Source organism: Crassostrea angulata, chromosome 2, assembly GCF_025612915.1.
Source record: "Crassostrea angulata isolate pt1a10 chromosome 2, ASM2561291v2, whole genome shotgun sequence".
NCBI classification, from domain to species: Eukaryota; Metazoa; Mollusca; class Bivalvia; order Ostreida; family Ostreidae; genus Magallana; species Magallana angulata.
The window spans coordinates 3302341-3317197 of NC_069112.1; the positions used below are offsets into that span (position 1 = coordinate 3302341).

General features: G+C 33.7%; 1 protein-coding gene across 1 annotated transcript; it reads right to left on the reverse strand.

Moving 5' to 3' along the window:
• Positions 1 to 6417: 6417 nt before the first annotated feature.
• Positions 6418 to 8651, reverse strand: LOC128171416 (talin-1-like). The gene is made up of 3 exons (XM_052837212.1): positions 8364 to 8651; positions 6727 to 6876; positions 6418 to 6569 (listed from the first exon to the last, which is right to left on the reverse strand). The coding sequence occupies exons 1-3, from the start codon at positions 8533 to 8535 to the stop codon at positions 6418 to 6420; spliced, it is 474 nt and encodes a 157-aa protein (XP_052693172.1). The 5' UTR covers positions 8536 to 8651.
• Positions 8652 to 14857: the final 6206 nt, after the last annotated feature.

A 14857-nucleotide genomic window follows, 5' to 3' on the forward strand; every position in this document is an offset into this window, starting at 1 on the left:
TAGTCCAACCAATAAGTATCAATCATAGAGAATTCAATAGTCCAACCAATAAGTATCAATCATAAAGAATTCAATAGTCCAACCAATAAGTATCTATCATAAAGAATTCAATAGTCCAACCAATAAGTATCTATCATAAAGAATTCAATAGTCCAACCAATAAGTATCAATCATAGAGAATTCAATAGTCCAACCAATATCAATCATAGAGAATTCAATAGTCCAACCAATATCAATCATAAAGAATTCAATAGTCCAACCAATATCAATCATAAAGAATTCAATAGTCCAACCAATATCAATCATAAAGAATTCAATAGTCCAACCAATAAGTATCAATCATAAAGAATTCAATAGTCCAACCAATATCAATCATAAAGAATTCAATAGTCCAACCAATAAGTATCAATCATAAAGAATTCAATAGTCCAACCAATAAGTATCAATCATAAAGAATTCAATAGTCCAACCAGTAAGTATCAATCATAGAGAATTCAATAGTCCAACCAATAAGTATCAATCATAAAAGATTCAATAGAACAACCAATAAGTATCAATCATAGAGAATTCAATAGTCCAACCAATAAGTATCAATCATAAAGAGTTCAATAGTCCAACCAATATCAATCATAAAGAATTCAATAGTCCAACCAATAAGTATCAATCATAAAGAATTCAATAGTCCAACCAATAAGTATCAATCATAAAGAATTCAATAGTCCAACCAATTAGTATCAATCATAGAGAATTCAATAGTCCAACCAATATCAATCATAGAGAATTCAATAGTCCAACCAATATCAATCATAGAGAATTCAATAGTCCAACCAATAAGTATCAATCATAAAGAGTTCAATAGTCCAACCAATAAGTATCAATCATAAAGAATTCAATAGTCCAACCAATAAGTATCAATCATAAAGAATTCAATAGTCCAACCAATAAGTATCAATCATAGAGAATTCAATAGTCCAACCAATAAGTATCAATCATAAAGAGTTCAATAGTCCAACCAATAAGTATCAATCATAAAGAATTCAATAGTCCAACCAATAAGTATCAATCATAGAGAATTCAATAGTCCAACCAATAAGTATCAATCATAAAGAATTCAATAGTCCAACCAATAAGTATCAATCATAAAGAATTCAATAGTCCAACCAATAAGTATCAATCATAAAGAATTCAATAGTCCAACCAATAAGTATCAATCATAGAGAATTCAATAGTCCAACCAATAAGTAACAATCATAGAGAATTCAATAGTCCAACCAATAAGTATCAATCATAAAGAGTTCAATAGTCCAACCAATAAGTATCAATCATAGAGAATTCAATAGTCCAACCAATAAGTAACAATCATAGAGAATTCAATAGTCCAACCAATAAGTATCAATCATAAAGAGTTCAATAGTCCAACCAATATCAATCATAAAGAATTCAATAGTCCAACCAATAAGTATCAATCATAAAGAATTCAATAGTCCAACCAATAAGTATCAATCATAAAGAATTCAATAGTCCAACCAATAAGTATCAATCATAAAGAATTCAATAGTCCAACCAATAAGTATCAATCATAGAGAATTCAATAGTCCAACCAATAAGTATCAATCATAAAGAATTCAATAGTCCAACCAATAAGTATCAATCATAAAGAATTCAATAGTCCAACCAATAAGTATCAATCATAGAGAATTCAATAGTCCAACCAATATCAATCATAGAGAATTCAATAGTCCAACCAATATCAATCATAGAGAATTCAATAGTCCAACCAATAAGTATCAATCATAAAGAATTCAATAGTCCAACCAATAAGTATCTATCATAAAGAATTCAATAGTCCAACCAATAAGTATCAATCATAAAGAATTCAATAGTCCAACCAATAAGTATCAATCATAACGAATTCAATAGTCCAACCAATAAGTATCTATCATAAAGAATTCAATAGTCCAACCAATAAGTATCAATCATAAAGAATTCAATAGTCCAACCAATAAGTATCAATCATAGAGAATTCAATAGTCCAACCAATAAGTAACAATCATAGAGAATTCAATAGTCCAACCAATAAGTATCAATCATAAAGAGTTCAATAGTCCAACCAATAAGTATCAATCATAGAGAATTCAATAGTCCAACCAATAAGTAACAATCATAGAGAATTCAATAGTCCAACCAATAAGTATCAATCATAAAGAGTTCAATAGTCCAACCAATATCAATCATAAAGAATTCAATAGTCCAACCAATAAGTATCAATCATAAAGAATTCAATAGTCCAACCAATAAGTATCAATCATAAAGAATTCAATAGTCCAACCAATAAGTATCAATCATAAAGAATTCAATAGTCCAACCAATAAGTATCAATCATAGAGAATTCAATAGTCCAACCAATAAGTAACAATCATAGAGAATTCAATAGTCCAACCAATAAGTATCAATCATAAAGAGTTCAATAGTCCAACCAATATCAATCATAAAGAATTCAATAGTCCAACCAATAAGTATCAATCATAAAGAATTCAATAGTCCAACCAATAAGTATCAATCATAAAGAATTCAATAGTCCAACCAATAAGTATCAATCATAAAGAATTCAATAGTCCAACCAATAAGTATCAATCATAAAGAATTCAGTAGTCCAACCAATAAGTATCTATCATAAAGAATTCAATAGTCCAACCAATAAGTATCTATCATAGAGAATTCAATAGTCCAACCAATATCAATCATAAAGAATTCAATAGAACAACCAATAAGTATCAATCATAGAGAATTCAATAGTCCAACCAATAAGTATCAATCATAAAGAATTCAATAGCCCAACCAATAAGTATCAATCATAAAGAATTCAATAGTCCAACCAATAAGTATCAATCATAAAGAATTCAATAGTCCAACCAATAAGTATCTATCATAGAGAATTCAATAGTCCAACCAATATCAATCATAAAAGATTCAATAGAACAACCAATAAGTATCAATCATAGAGAATTCAATAGTCCAACCAATAAGTATCAATCATAAAGAGTTCAATAGTCCAACCAATAAGTATCAATCATAAAGAATTCAATAGTCCAACTAATAAATATCAATCATAAAGAATTCAATAGTCCAACCAATAAGTATCTATCATAGAGAATTCAATAGTCCAACCAATATCAATCATAGAGAATTCAATAGTCCAACCAATAAGTATCAATCATAAAGAATTCAATATTCCAACCAATAAGTATCAATCATAAAGAGTTCAATAGTCCAACCAATATCAATCATAAAGAATTCAATAGTCCAACCAATAAGTATCAATCATAGAGAATTCAATAGTCCAACCAATAAGTATCAATCATAAAGAGTTCAATAGTCCAACCAATATCAATCATAAAGAATTCAATAGTCCAACCAATAAGTATCAATCATAAAGAATTCAATAGTCCAACCAATAAGTATCAATCATAAAGAATTCAATAGTCCAACCAATAAGTATCAATCATAAAGAATTCAATAGTCCAACCAATAAGTATCAATCATAAAGAATTCAATAGTCCAACCAATAAGTATCAATCATAAAGAATTCAATAGTCCAACCAATAAGTATCAATCATAAAGAATTCAGTAGTCCAACCAATAAATATCAATCATAAAGAATTCAGTAGTCCAACTAATAAATATCTATCATAGAGAATTCAGTAGTCCAACCAATATCAATCATAGAGAATTCAATAGTCCAACCAATAAGTATCAATCATAGAGAATTCAATAGTCCAACCAATAAGTATCAATCATAAAGAATTCAATAGTCCAACCAATAAGTATCTATCATAGAGAATTCAATAGTCCAACCAATAAGTATCTATCATAGAGAATTCAGTAGTCCAACCAATATCAATCATAGAGAATTCAATAGTCCAACCAATAAGTATCAATCATAGAGAATTCAATAGTCCAACCAATAAGTATCAATCATAAAGAATTCAATAGTCCAACCAATAAGTATCTATCATAAAGAATTCAATAGTCTAACCCATAAGTATCTATCATAAAGAATTCAAATGAAAAAAATTATATCATCTACTTTATGTTACAATATTTATAGTTTGATTGCAGCACTAATTTTCAACTCTGATATTCAATCTTTAAAACAAATTTCATAGAAATTAAATTCAAACTAACAGCAAACTTAGGTTATTCAAATAAAATTGTGTTGCCAGTCAGCATAGCACTCTACCGGTTGAGCTAAAGGGTTAACCCGCTAGCCAGAGCTAGGAGGAATGCCATATACCTGACTCTACCACATTGTCCCCTTCCAAGGAAAGAGGCGTCCCGACTCTCCTGGAGTGCCAATGCCTGTGGGGCAAAGTTCTGGAAACAATCTCTCACCCGCCAGAGAATACCCAAGTCCCAACGTGGGCGCCAAATGTAACGGGATGGGGGAAATAATAAGATCAGACCGGGTTTCCAAAACCCGGGCCCCCTGAATCTATAGCCAGGTGCTCTACCAACTGAGCTATCTGGCGCTGGTATTCGAACCGGTCTGACCGTCACATTCCTCCCCCCTTAAATGATCTTCGTCCCCGAAGATCACCCTAGGCTCTTCCCCTGGCAGGAGCTCACCTGTCAGTTCCAGGGGTTGGTCACGGCACCAAATGTAACGGGATGGGAGAAATGATGAAGGACCAGACCAGGATTCGAACCCGGGCCCCCTGAATCTATAGCCAGGTGCTCCACCAACTGAGCTATCTGGCGCCGGTATTGGAACCGGTCTGACCGTCACATAATGCCCCAATGTTGGCGCCAAATGTAACAGAGACACTTATTGCCTCTGCTGGAGTTTGAACCCAGGTCCCCTGGCTCACCAGTCTAGCACTCTACCGATCGAGCTAAAGGGTTAACCCGCTAGCCGGTATTGGAACCGGTCTGACCGTCACATAATGCCCCAATGTTGGCGCCAAATGTAACAGAGACACTTATTGCCTCTGCTGGAGTTTGAACCCAGGTCCTCTGGCTCACCAGTCTAGCACTCTACCGATCGAGCTAAAGGGTTAACCTGCTAGCCAGAGCTAGTAGGAATGCCATATACCTGACTCTACCACAAGTCAAACATAGAATTTGTAAAAAAAATTGTGTTATTTTAACGATATATTAAAAAGTAATCAACTAATTGACTTGAAAATCCACAGGGTTTGTCCTTTTACCATGCCAAATAAGTGTACGAAGTTTGATAAGTATCCCTGCAAGAGTTTTCTTTTCAACTTGTTTCCAACCTGAACACACGCACAGCAGCGATGCTATATCCCCTTCGCAAAAAAGTTACGCGAGGGAATAATAATAAACATTCAAACACACATTAAGCTAATAACTCTATTAACTCACCGTAACGTTGTTCTGTCACGCTACTTTCGCTCTGGGTGATTGATAACTCTTACTTAAAAATTGTGATTGATAACTCTTATACAAAGTTGATTATGACATTGATTTAATGAAATAATAATTTGTAATAGTATTAATGGTTTGGAAAGACACATGCATTTTTTATTTGTTATTTTACAGAAGTGTGCAATCTATGATAAACATTTTTAGTTTTGAACGAATTTTGTCATAATGTATGCCCCCCTCCTTTACAATGGTTACCTGTACATATAGCAGATTGTATGTATAATTCTATGTTACCTGTACGTAAAGCAGGTTGTATGTATAATTCTATGTTACCTGTACGTATAGCAGATTGTATGTATAATTCTATGTTACCTGTACGTATAGCAGGTTGTATGTATAATTCTATGTTACCTGTACGTATAGCAGGTTGTATGTATAATTATAGGTTACCTGTACATATAACAGATTGTATGTATAATTCTATGTTACCTGTACATATAGCAGATTGTATGTATAATTCTATGTTACCTGTACGTATAGCAGATTGTATGTATAATTCTAAGTTACCTGTACGTATAGCAGATTGTATGTATAATTATAGGTTACCTGTACATATAGCAGGTTGTATGTATAATTCTATGTTACCTGTACATATAGCAGGTTGTATGTATAATTCTATGTTACCTGTATGTATAGCAGGTTGTATGTATAATTCTATGTTACCTGTACATATAACAGATTGTATGTATAATTCTATGTTACCTGTATGTATAGCAGGTTGTATGTATAATTCTATGTTACCTGTACGTATGGCAGGTTGTATGTATAATTCTATGTTACCTGTACATATAGCAGATTGTATGTATAATTATAAGTTAACTGTATGTATAGCAGATTGTATGTCTAATTCTATGTTACCTGTACGTATATCAGATTGTATGTATAATTCTATGTTACCTGTATGTATAGCAGGTTGTATGTATAATTCTACGTTACCTGTATGTATAGCACGTTGTATGAGTAATTCTATTAAGTTACCTGTACGTATAGCAGGTTGAGTTGTACTGGATCACGCTGGTCAACGTTTTGGTCGGAGAAAAAGAACTTCCTCCTCAGCAGTAGTGTGTCCACGTCCAACACCCCCTGTTTTCTCAGGGTCCGTGAATGGTCCAACCACTCCACTGAAAAATCATCCAATCAAAACTCATTTACAAAACATCCAATCAAAACTCAATACATTTATTTTAATCTAAATTTCATCAACTACTCCAATTGAAATCATTTGATCAAAACTTTATGAAAATGTCCAATCAAAACATATCAATGAACGTAGCCTACGTTCGTCGTCCGTGTGGAGTTTCTTTCTCATCTCGTCGAGTTTCTTCTGGTCCTTGGCGATGGACTTGTCTCGGCGGAGAGTCAGCGTCTCCTCTTTCTCGTCGTCCATCATCTCGCGAACCAGGGAGTATTCCTCATGGTTAGAGATACCTGGAGAATAATACAACTGTGATAGGATTATATTTAGCATGGCCACATGTCAAGCACGTGTTCGTCTATTGCTGAAGCAAAACGTAACGATAAATATGATTGGTTGTATTCGTTTAAGTATCATTCGGAAAATGTCTGTGTGGGGAAAAGCTGGTTCGAGTTATAAAAATTACATATAGTCGTTCTGATTGGTTAAGAGAAACACATGCACCCCCAGAGCGCGGTGTAATAAAGTCAGGATTTGACTTAGTTCGGCAGTTGACGTGGAATCTTCTCTAAGGCTCGAGTCAACTCACTTCCCCGGGTAGAAGGGTGGGCCCCAGTCTCCGTTTCCCGTCTCGTTCATGAATGGCCTTGCTAAGCATTTTGTTTATTGTCCCTTAAATTTTCCATTGTGCAGCGTTTAGTCTGTGCTAAGTGGGTTGGCATTAGGTTTGGGTTACTTGGACTTTAAATTAACTTTAAGGCAGGCTTACATTTACGTTGTAACGTGGTAAGGATGGTGATAACGGGAAGTTTGTATAACTGTATATTTGTGTATATAACATTTGTTCATTAATAATTCTATGGATCCATAACAAGTGTTTTCATTTACATGTAGCTGGAACTTGGAGTAGAGTTAGTGTGATTTTGAAATACTCGTAAATATTTGATAGAGTGATTGAGCGTTGATATAACTTTCTAGAACATTTACATTATTACGGAGTTTTGGATTTAGACTAAGAAAACTGACAGATTTGAGACTGACTTAACTTAAGCGACTAGAGACTTAAGAATATCATGGAACTTCTGGTATAAATTAAAGTTATAACCACTATACGATTACACAACAATACAGAAAATATGTTGATAAGTGTTGCTGTATGTTGCTAACACTTACCCATCTTGGTACAAATTGTGTTGCCCAACTGTGTGGCTGTCATTCACCTTACATATGTGTTTGTGTTGCTACATGTTGCGTGTGTTGCTATTTGGTGCTGTATGTGCTAACATCTGTCCATCGAAAATTGACCCCCACCAAATTAAATGATTCCACAGTACCTATCCTGATATAGATGGTGACCATCAGTTGCCCCACTGTGTAGCTGTCATCCAACTGTAACTTATGTGTTTCTGTGTGTTGAGAGTTACAGTGTGTTGCTATATGCAGTGTGTTGATGTATGTTGCTTTAAGTTGCTGTATGTTGCTTAGACTTACCCGTCTTGGTACAGATGGTGACCATCAGCTGCCCTACTATAACTTCTTTTTTTGTGTGTTGCTATGAGTTGCTGTATGTTGCTGTGTGTTACTTAATGTTGCTGTATGTTGCTTAGACTTACCCATCTTGGTACAGATGGTGACCATGTGACAATGTTTTTACTGTAAATGTCTTTCCTGTTCCAGCTTGGCCTGTTATCAAGATATTGTTATCATTTTCCGCAATGTTTACACATTTTTCCTGGTCGCTGTCTATTTTCGCGGGTTCTTACGATTTCTCTGGACTTACCGTATGCATTCGAAACATCTCTGACTTTATATGGAGAGCCGCCGCTAGGCGTCGCGTTGCTCGATGCAAACTTCCGTTGCTTTCGATGAAATGGAATGGTATCGAGGACGTTTCGGGTCACTGGGTGGTTAAAACGGCATGTATACTTATATAAAGTATAAGAAGAAGTCATTAGATCATTTTGTGACCTACTTCTCGCCAGAAACCGGTAGACAAAGGGTATAAATTGTTGAAAATGAACTGTGAATTGAGGCCCCCCCCCCCCGATGGCGAGTGTCGTCCCTTTACCTTTTTAGCTCACCGAGACGAAGTCAGGGGGAGCTTATGCTAGGTATCAGGAGAAAACGTACCCAAGAGAAAACGTACCCAGGAGAAAACGTACCCAATCTCTAGGGTACGTTTTCTCCAGGAGAAAACGTACCTGGATACGTTTTCTCCAGGAGAAAACGTACCCTATGAAAATCATAATTATACTACTTAATAGTTTTAAATACTATTTTGCATCATAATTATACAGAAATGAGTTTTATAGATATATGAATTTAATACTTTATGATTTTAAAGGGGTTGGACATATTAATAATTTTCAAATGCTACTTTAATGCATATTTCAATGCATAGATGTATAGAAATATATTCATTTTATGAATAATATCTTTATAATAATTGTAGCAACTTTTATTTTAGTACGAATTTAATAATGACCTGTCATAAAGTGTTATCTGACTACTTCTTCTAATTATCCATTTATCGGTAGCCTTACCGATTTGAGTTTCTCCATGCGAGATCCCCTGATTTTAATTATAGTGATAATCAATTAAATACCTGAGCAGCATGTCAGTGGCGTCAGAAGCAAATTGACTGTTCCATGTTACATTTCGTAGTAGTTTCCATGTGAACTTGGTTTTATTAAGCAACTTTGTTTTATAGATAAATTTCAAAAAGTGCAAAAAAAAAAAAATAACGCGATATCGACTTCTTGAGATACTCATCATTTAGTTCTCCAAATGAGATTGCAATAAAAACTAATTATTTCACGGTCTCGTTTATGGTGTATTAATTGTCGACTAATTAAACTGCTCAGGCCATCTTCGTGTATGTGTATGTTACAAATTATTGTCTGAATAATTTAAGTACGTGACTATGCATTTAAAAACAACAGCAACAAATGCTACAAATGTTCATTGTATATTTTATTTTGTTTCATTTAAGAATATCCATGAAAACCATTATTTATTATTTTCATAGGGTACGTTTTCTCTTGGAGAGAACGTACCCGAGTACGTTTTCTCCAGGAGAAAACGTACCCTATAAATTGGGTACGTTTTCTCCTGGGTACGTTTTCTCCTGGGTACGTTTTCTCCAGCATTCTTATGCTATACCCTCGGCGTCGGCGTAGGCATCGGCGTCAGGACCTGGTTAAAGTTTTTGTTGCAGGTCCTGTATCTAAGCTTAGCCTATTACTTGTCCTATCTTCACCAAACTTGCATGTGTAATGCATCCGGGCCTACTTATGGACTTGAAAGACTAGGAAGCTGAATTCGAGTCCTAAATTCCAGATGCTGGAGGAGGTTAAGGTTGTTGGACCAGGTTTAAGTTTTTGTTGCAGGTGCCCTTTGATAGCAATATCTAAGTTACTGCAGGTCCGTACTTCACCAAACTTGCATGGATGGTGTGTCTTATGATACTGATGCACAAGACAGGCTTGAGTGCTGAATCTCAGCTATAGGTTTCAGATGCTGGAGGAGGTTAAGGTTGTTGGACCAGGTTTAAGTTTTTGTTGCAGGTGCCCTTTGATAGCAATATCTAAGTTACTGCAGGTCTGTACTTCACCAAACTTTCATGGATGGTGTGTATTATGATACTGATGCACCAGACAGGTTAGAATGCTGAATCTGAGCCATAGGTTTGAGATGTTGGATATGGTTAAGTTTCTTGGAACAGGTCACATTTTTAATAGATAATAGTACTTTTTCAAACTTGCATAGTTGATTAAACTGTAGTATGAATTAATCACAGAGGAAGCTTCAGATGCAGAGCTTGATCTCCATTATCAAGGATGCTAAAAAATATATCTTAGTTATTACAGATCCAAACTTCACCAAACTTGAATGGATGGTGTGTCTTATGATACAGATGCACCTGACAGGCATGGATGTTGAATCTGAGCCATAGGTTGCAGATGCTGGAGCAGGATAAGGTTTTAATTGCTAGTGCCCTCTGATGATGATATCTTTATTATTTCTGGTCTTAACTTCACCAAACTTGCATGGAGATGCATCTTATGTATACTGATGCACCTGACAGGCTTGAATGCTGAATCTGAGCCATAGGTTTCGGATGCTGGATGAGGTTTAGTTTTTTTTGAACAGGTCACATGTTTTTTAGATGATAGCTTGCATAGTTGATTAAACTATATTATAAATGAAACGCAGAGGTTGCTTCAGATGCAGAGCCTGATCTCCATTATCAAGGATGCTAAAGAAATCTCCTACCTCACTCAAACCTGCTCGATAGATAGATGTGTTTGTTGATAAATTATGTAACATGATTCCTATGATATAGTATTGTATGGTATGAAACAATATTGTTTAATATGATACAATATTATATCATATGTAATATTATAAAAAGTTATATGATACGATATGATATTGTATAAAAATTTTTGATATTTTATGTTATGATATTGTATCATGATATCGTTATGTATAGTATTGTATATTATGATACAATATTGTATAATATTATATTGATTATTAATTTATTATTTAATCACATGACACTATTACATAAGATATTGCAAAATATAATATTGTATCCTATGATACCATATTGTATATTCTATAATATTGTATCATACGATTTTGTATAATATGATATTAGTTTCTGTAAATAGAATTATATCACATGAAATTGTATAATATGATACAGTTATATTATATAATATCGTATCATACGATATTGTATAATATGATATTGGTTTATAATATGATATATTATCACATCACATGAAATTGTATTGTATGATATTATATAAATAGTGCCTGTTTGGGAGGGTAACAGTTGAAATTGACACCCCGAGAAAACCATTGTCAACCGACGCGAAGCGGAGGTTGACAATGGTTTTCGAGGGGTGTCAATTTCAACTGTTATCCTCCCAAACAGGCACTATTTATTTTGTTATACTGTATGTCTTTTTTAAAATATTTAAGAAAATTTTACTGCTTTTATATAGGAATAACGTGAATTCTACAGCGAACCGTACGCGCATAATTTTCGCGCATGTAACATTTTTTAATGTTACCCGTTGCCAAGTGCGTTGCTAACGCTGAGGGTAATAGTAAATATTATTAACTGTGTCTTAACCAATCAGATTTCAGTATTTAACATGAAAGTATAACAATGTAAAATATATGATTGTATCATATGATACAATATGTATAGTATTATTACTTATTAGGTTAGTTACTGACTCACTACGGAAATATATTGGGTTGATCAATCTCATAGATGGCGAGGCGAAGCCGAGCCTTCTATGAGATTGATCAACCCAATATATTTCCGTAGTGAGTCAGTAACTAACCTAATAAGTGTTTTGTTTTCTCGAGGACTATCAAGCGACATATTTATTCACAAATAGCGATGATCTACGCAAAGCCATGTACAAGATGCCTTACATCTCGTCCAATTTAACTCATTTAAACTCTTCAAAATTTTCATCTCACCTTTCAAATACTCTTTCAAAATCTTTGCTTTACCCATGTTTACTTACAATGTTTTGTTGCTATTTAATTTCAAACGTTTTCTCCCTTTCCTCTGCAGAGATTTGAGCAAATTTCGTCGCTGCCATTTTGTTCTGCTCCAGACAAAACAATGTGACGTCAATATTCTAAGGGCAACTACTCTAATTTTTAAGAATTTCAAAGGGCAACAACTCCAAATACTTTAAGAACTTACAGTATGCAGTTTATGTATAAAATACTATGAAATGTCGAAATGAGTAAGCGAAGCGTCGACCAATGACGGCCATATTGCCTAATATTATTTCTCACGGAACAAATATAGAGATATATGAGGCAATCACATGCTATGTTTAAACCAATGAAAATGTGACATTTCAGTCCAAGGGAAAACAATATATAATATTTAACTTTATCACATAATATTGTAACATTTGATATGATACAATGTTGAAGTATCAAATAATATTGTATCTGTTTTCATATGATACAATTTGATCATTTTATGTATCAAAAGTGATACAGTATCATACAATATCATACTATATTATACAATATAATATCATATGTTTCAATGTTATGATGTATTATGTAATATGATATTGTAATATAATACTAGTATATTGTTTTATATATTATGATATTGTATTATTTGATCAAACACAATAACGTATAACCCAATACAATGTCATATCATACGTTACAATATCGTATCTCATCATTGTTTATTATGGTATTTTATTGTATTATATGACATATGTTGTAAATATGATAGGATACAATATTTAATTTTATATTATTGTATTGATTAACATATGAACCTATGATTATCATACAATTTTTTAACAGATGATATACGATATTGTGTCAAAACAGAATCCATGAATATCCAAGATCATAAAGTATGATTTTCATTTAATATGATAAAGGTGGTCTCATTAAGGTGAAGTCTCATAAGGGTGATGTCTCGTCTCGGTGAGCTTTGTAATCTGAGATTACTTATGTTTTAATGTACACATAATACACATTTTTTAAAACGACGATAAAGGGCGATTTTAACGGCGGATTTTAATTCGATTCCATAGAAGATATATTGAATGACCATTTATGTATATTTTTTTATCCGGGAATAAATTGTTATAAAGTTCAGTGTCTGACAACCGAGCCCCTGTGGTCAAAATCCGTGTGTTTACAGTATATGTATATAAATGCGTGGCTGTAATGTAAAGATACATCTGTAAAGTGCGTGACTGCGGTGTAACGTTATATGTGTTGAAGTGCCTGGCTTTTGAAGTTTGTACATGTATTTTTTCTTGTATAGCGAGGTTTATAACAAAATTTATAACACAACCATATGACAACAATTGACTTATTATATGCTTATGAAAACAAGAGGCCTATGGGCCACATCGCTCATCTGAACAACAATTCCTTGTAACATTATATGTCGTAGCATATGCTATTTCTATATCAAACTTTGAACCCTTTTGGGGCCTGGTATTTTTCCGTGAATTTTGGTTAGCTTTAACAAATTAGAATGTACACTATCTTAGAATGCTTGCTTAGTAATCTCACAAACTGTAGATTATTTATTTCTCATAAAGAAAATTTTTAAACATTTTTAAGGCGCATCGCTTTCAGTGATGTAGCCTCATCGCTGTCAGCCCACTTCTCTCGGCTTATATACAAGCGGCGTCATAGAACTCAAGTATCAATGCGCCAAAAAATATATAGTGCCATTCTGATTGTTACGTATTTTCAACCAGGAACATATATTCAGTATTCATTTTAAAAATGTCAACAAATCATTACAACAGATATCTCCTTTACACATTGAAAAAACATCAATGAAAGAACAAAACAAAGATTAATACGCAGATGAGATAGACTTGCAATGCGATGTACGTACGATAGGGACAGAGGACCAGTCAACCGATGAGATATTTTGCATAACAACAGTTCGTACTTCAATTTAAAAGCGGCGACGTTAATTGTTCGAATATCGAAGGTAAAAAAATGAAATAATTTCGTATATAAAATATTTATATTAAAATGAGAGTAAGTTGCTGTCTTTCTATAGCTAGGGACAGATTTCGTATTTGATCACTTGATAAAACGAATAAGACGATGTCCAACTGAATGAGGAAAAGCACGCCACCTTCCCCATGTGTAGAATGGCGATATTAAACAACTTGTAGTGATGTTTTTAGCTACCTTCAATGCGATGCGCCGCTCAGGCCTTCAGGCCTTTGATTTATAATATATATTTCTATGTTAAACTTTGAACGTCTTTTTGGGCCCCAGTCTTGGTCCTGTGGTCACGCCTTTATTTATTACATTATTTAAGGATGCCTGCATAGTAATCTCACAAATTGAAGCATTGTGGTTCTTTATCAGAAGATTTTATGATATTTTTCTATATTCGTTAAACTTTGAACCTCGCGTCAGACCCCAATTTTTTCACTGTATAAACAAGCTTTTGAGTAGATAATGGCATTTCTGCTGCAGTGGTTCTTGAGAAGATTTTTTAAAATTTCCAACGTATTTCTATGTTAAATTTTTAACCCCGCCTGGAGGCCTAGTTTTGGTCCGATGGTGTCGATTTTTACAATTTAAAATATTCACCATAAAAACAAGCTTTGGTGTAAATATTGGCACTTCTGGTGCAATGGTTCTTGAGAGGACAATTTTTACATTTTTCCTATGTATTTCTAAATCAAAATTTGAACCCTGCCTGCAGCTCCAGTTTTG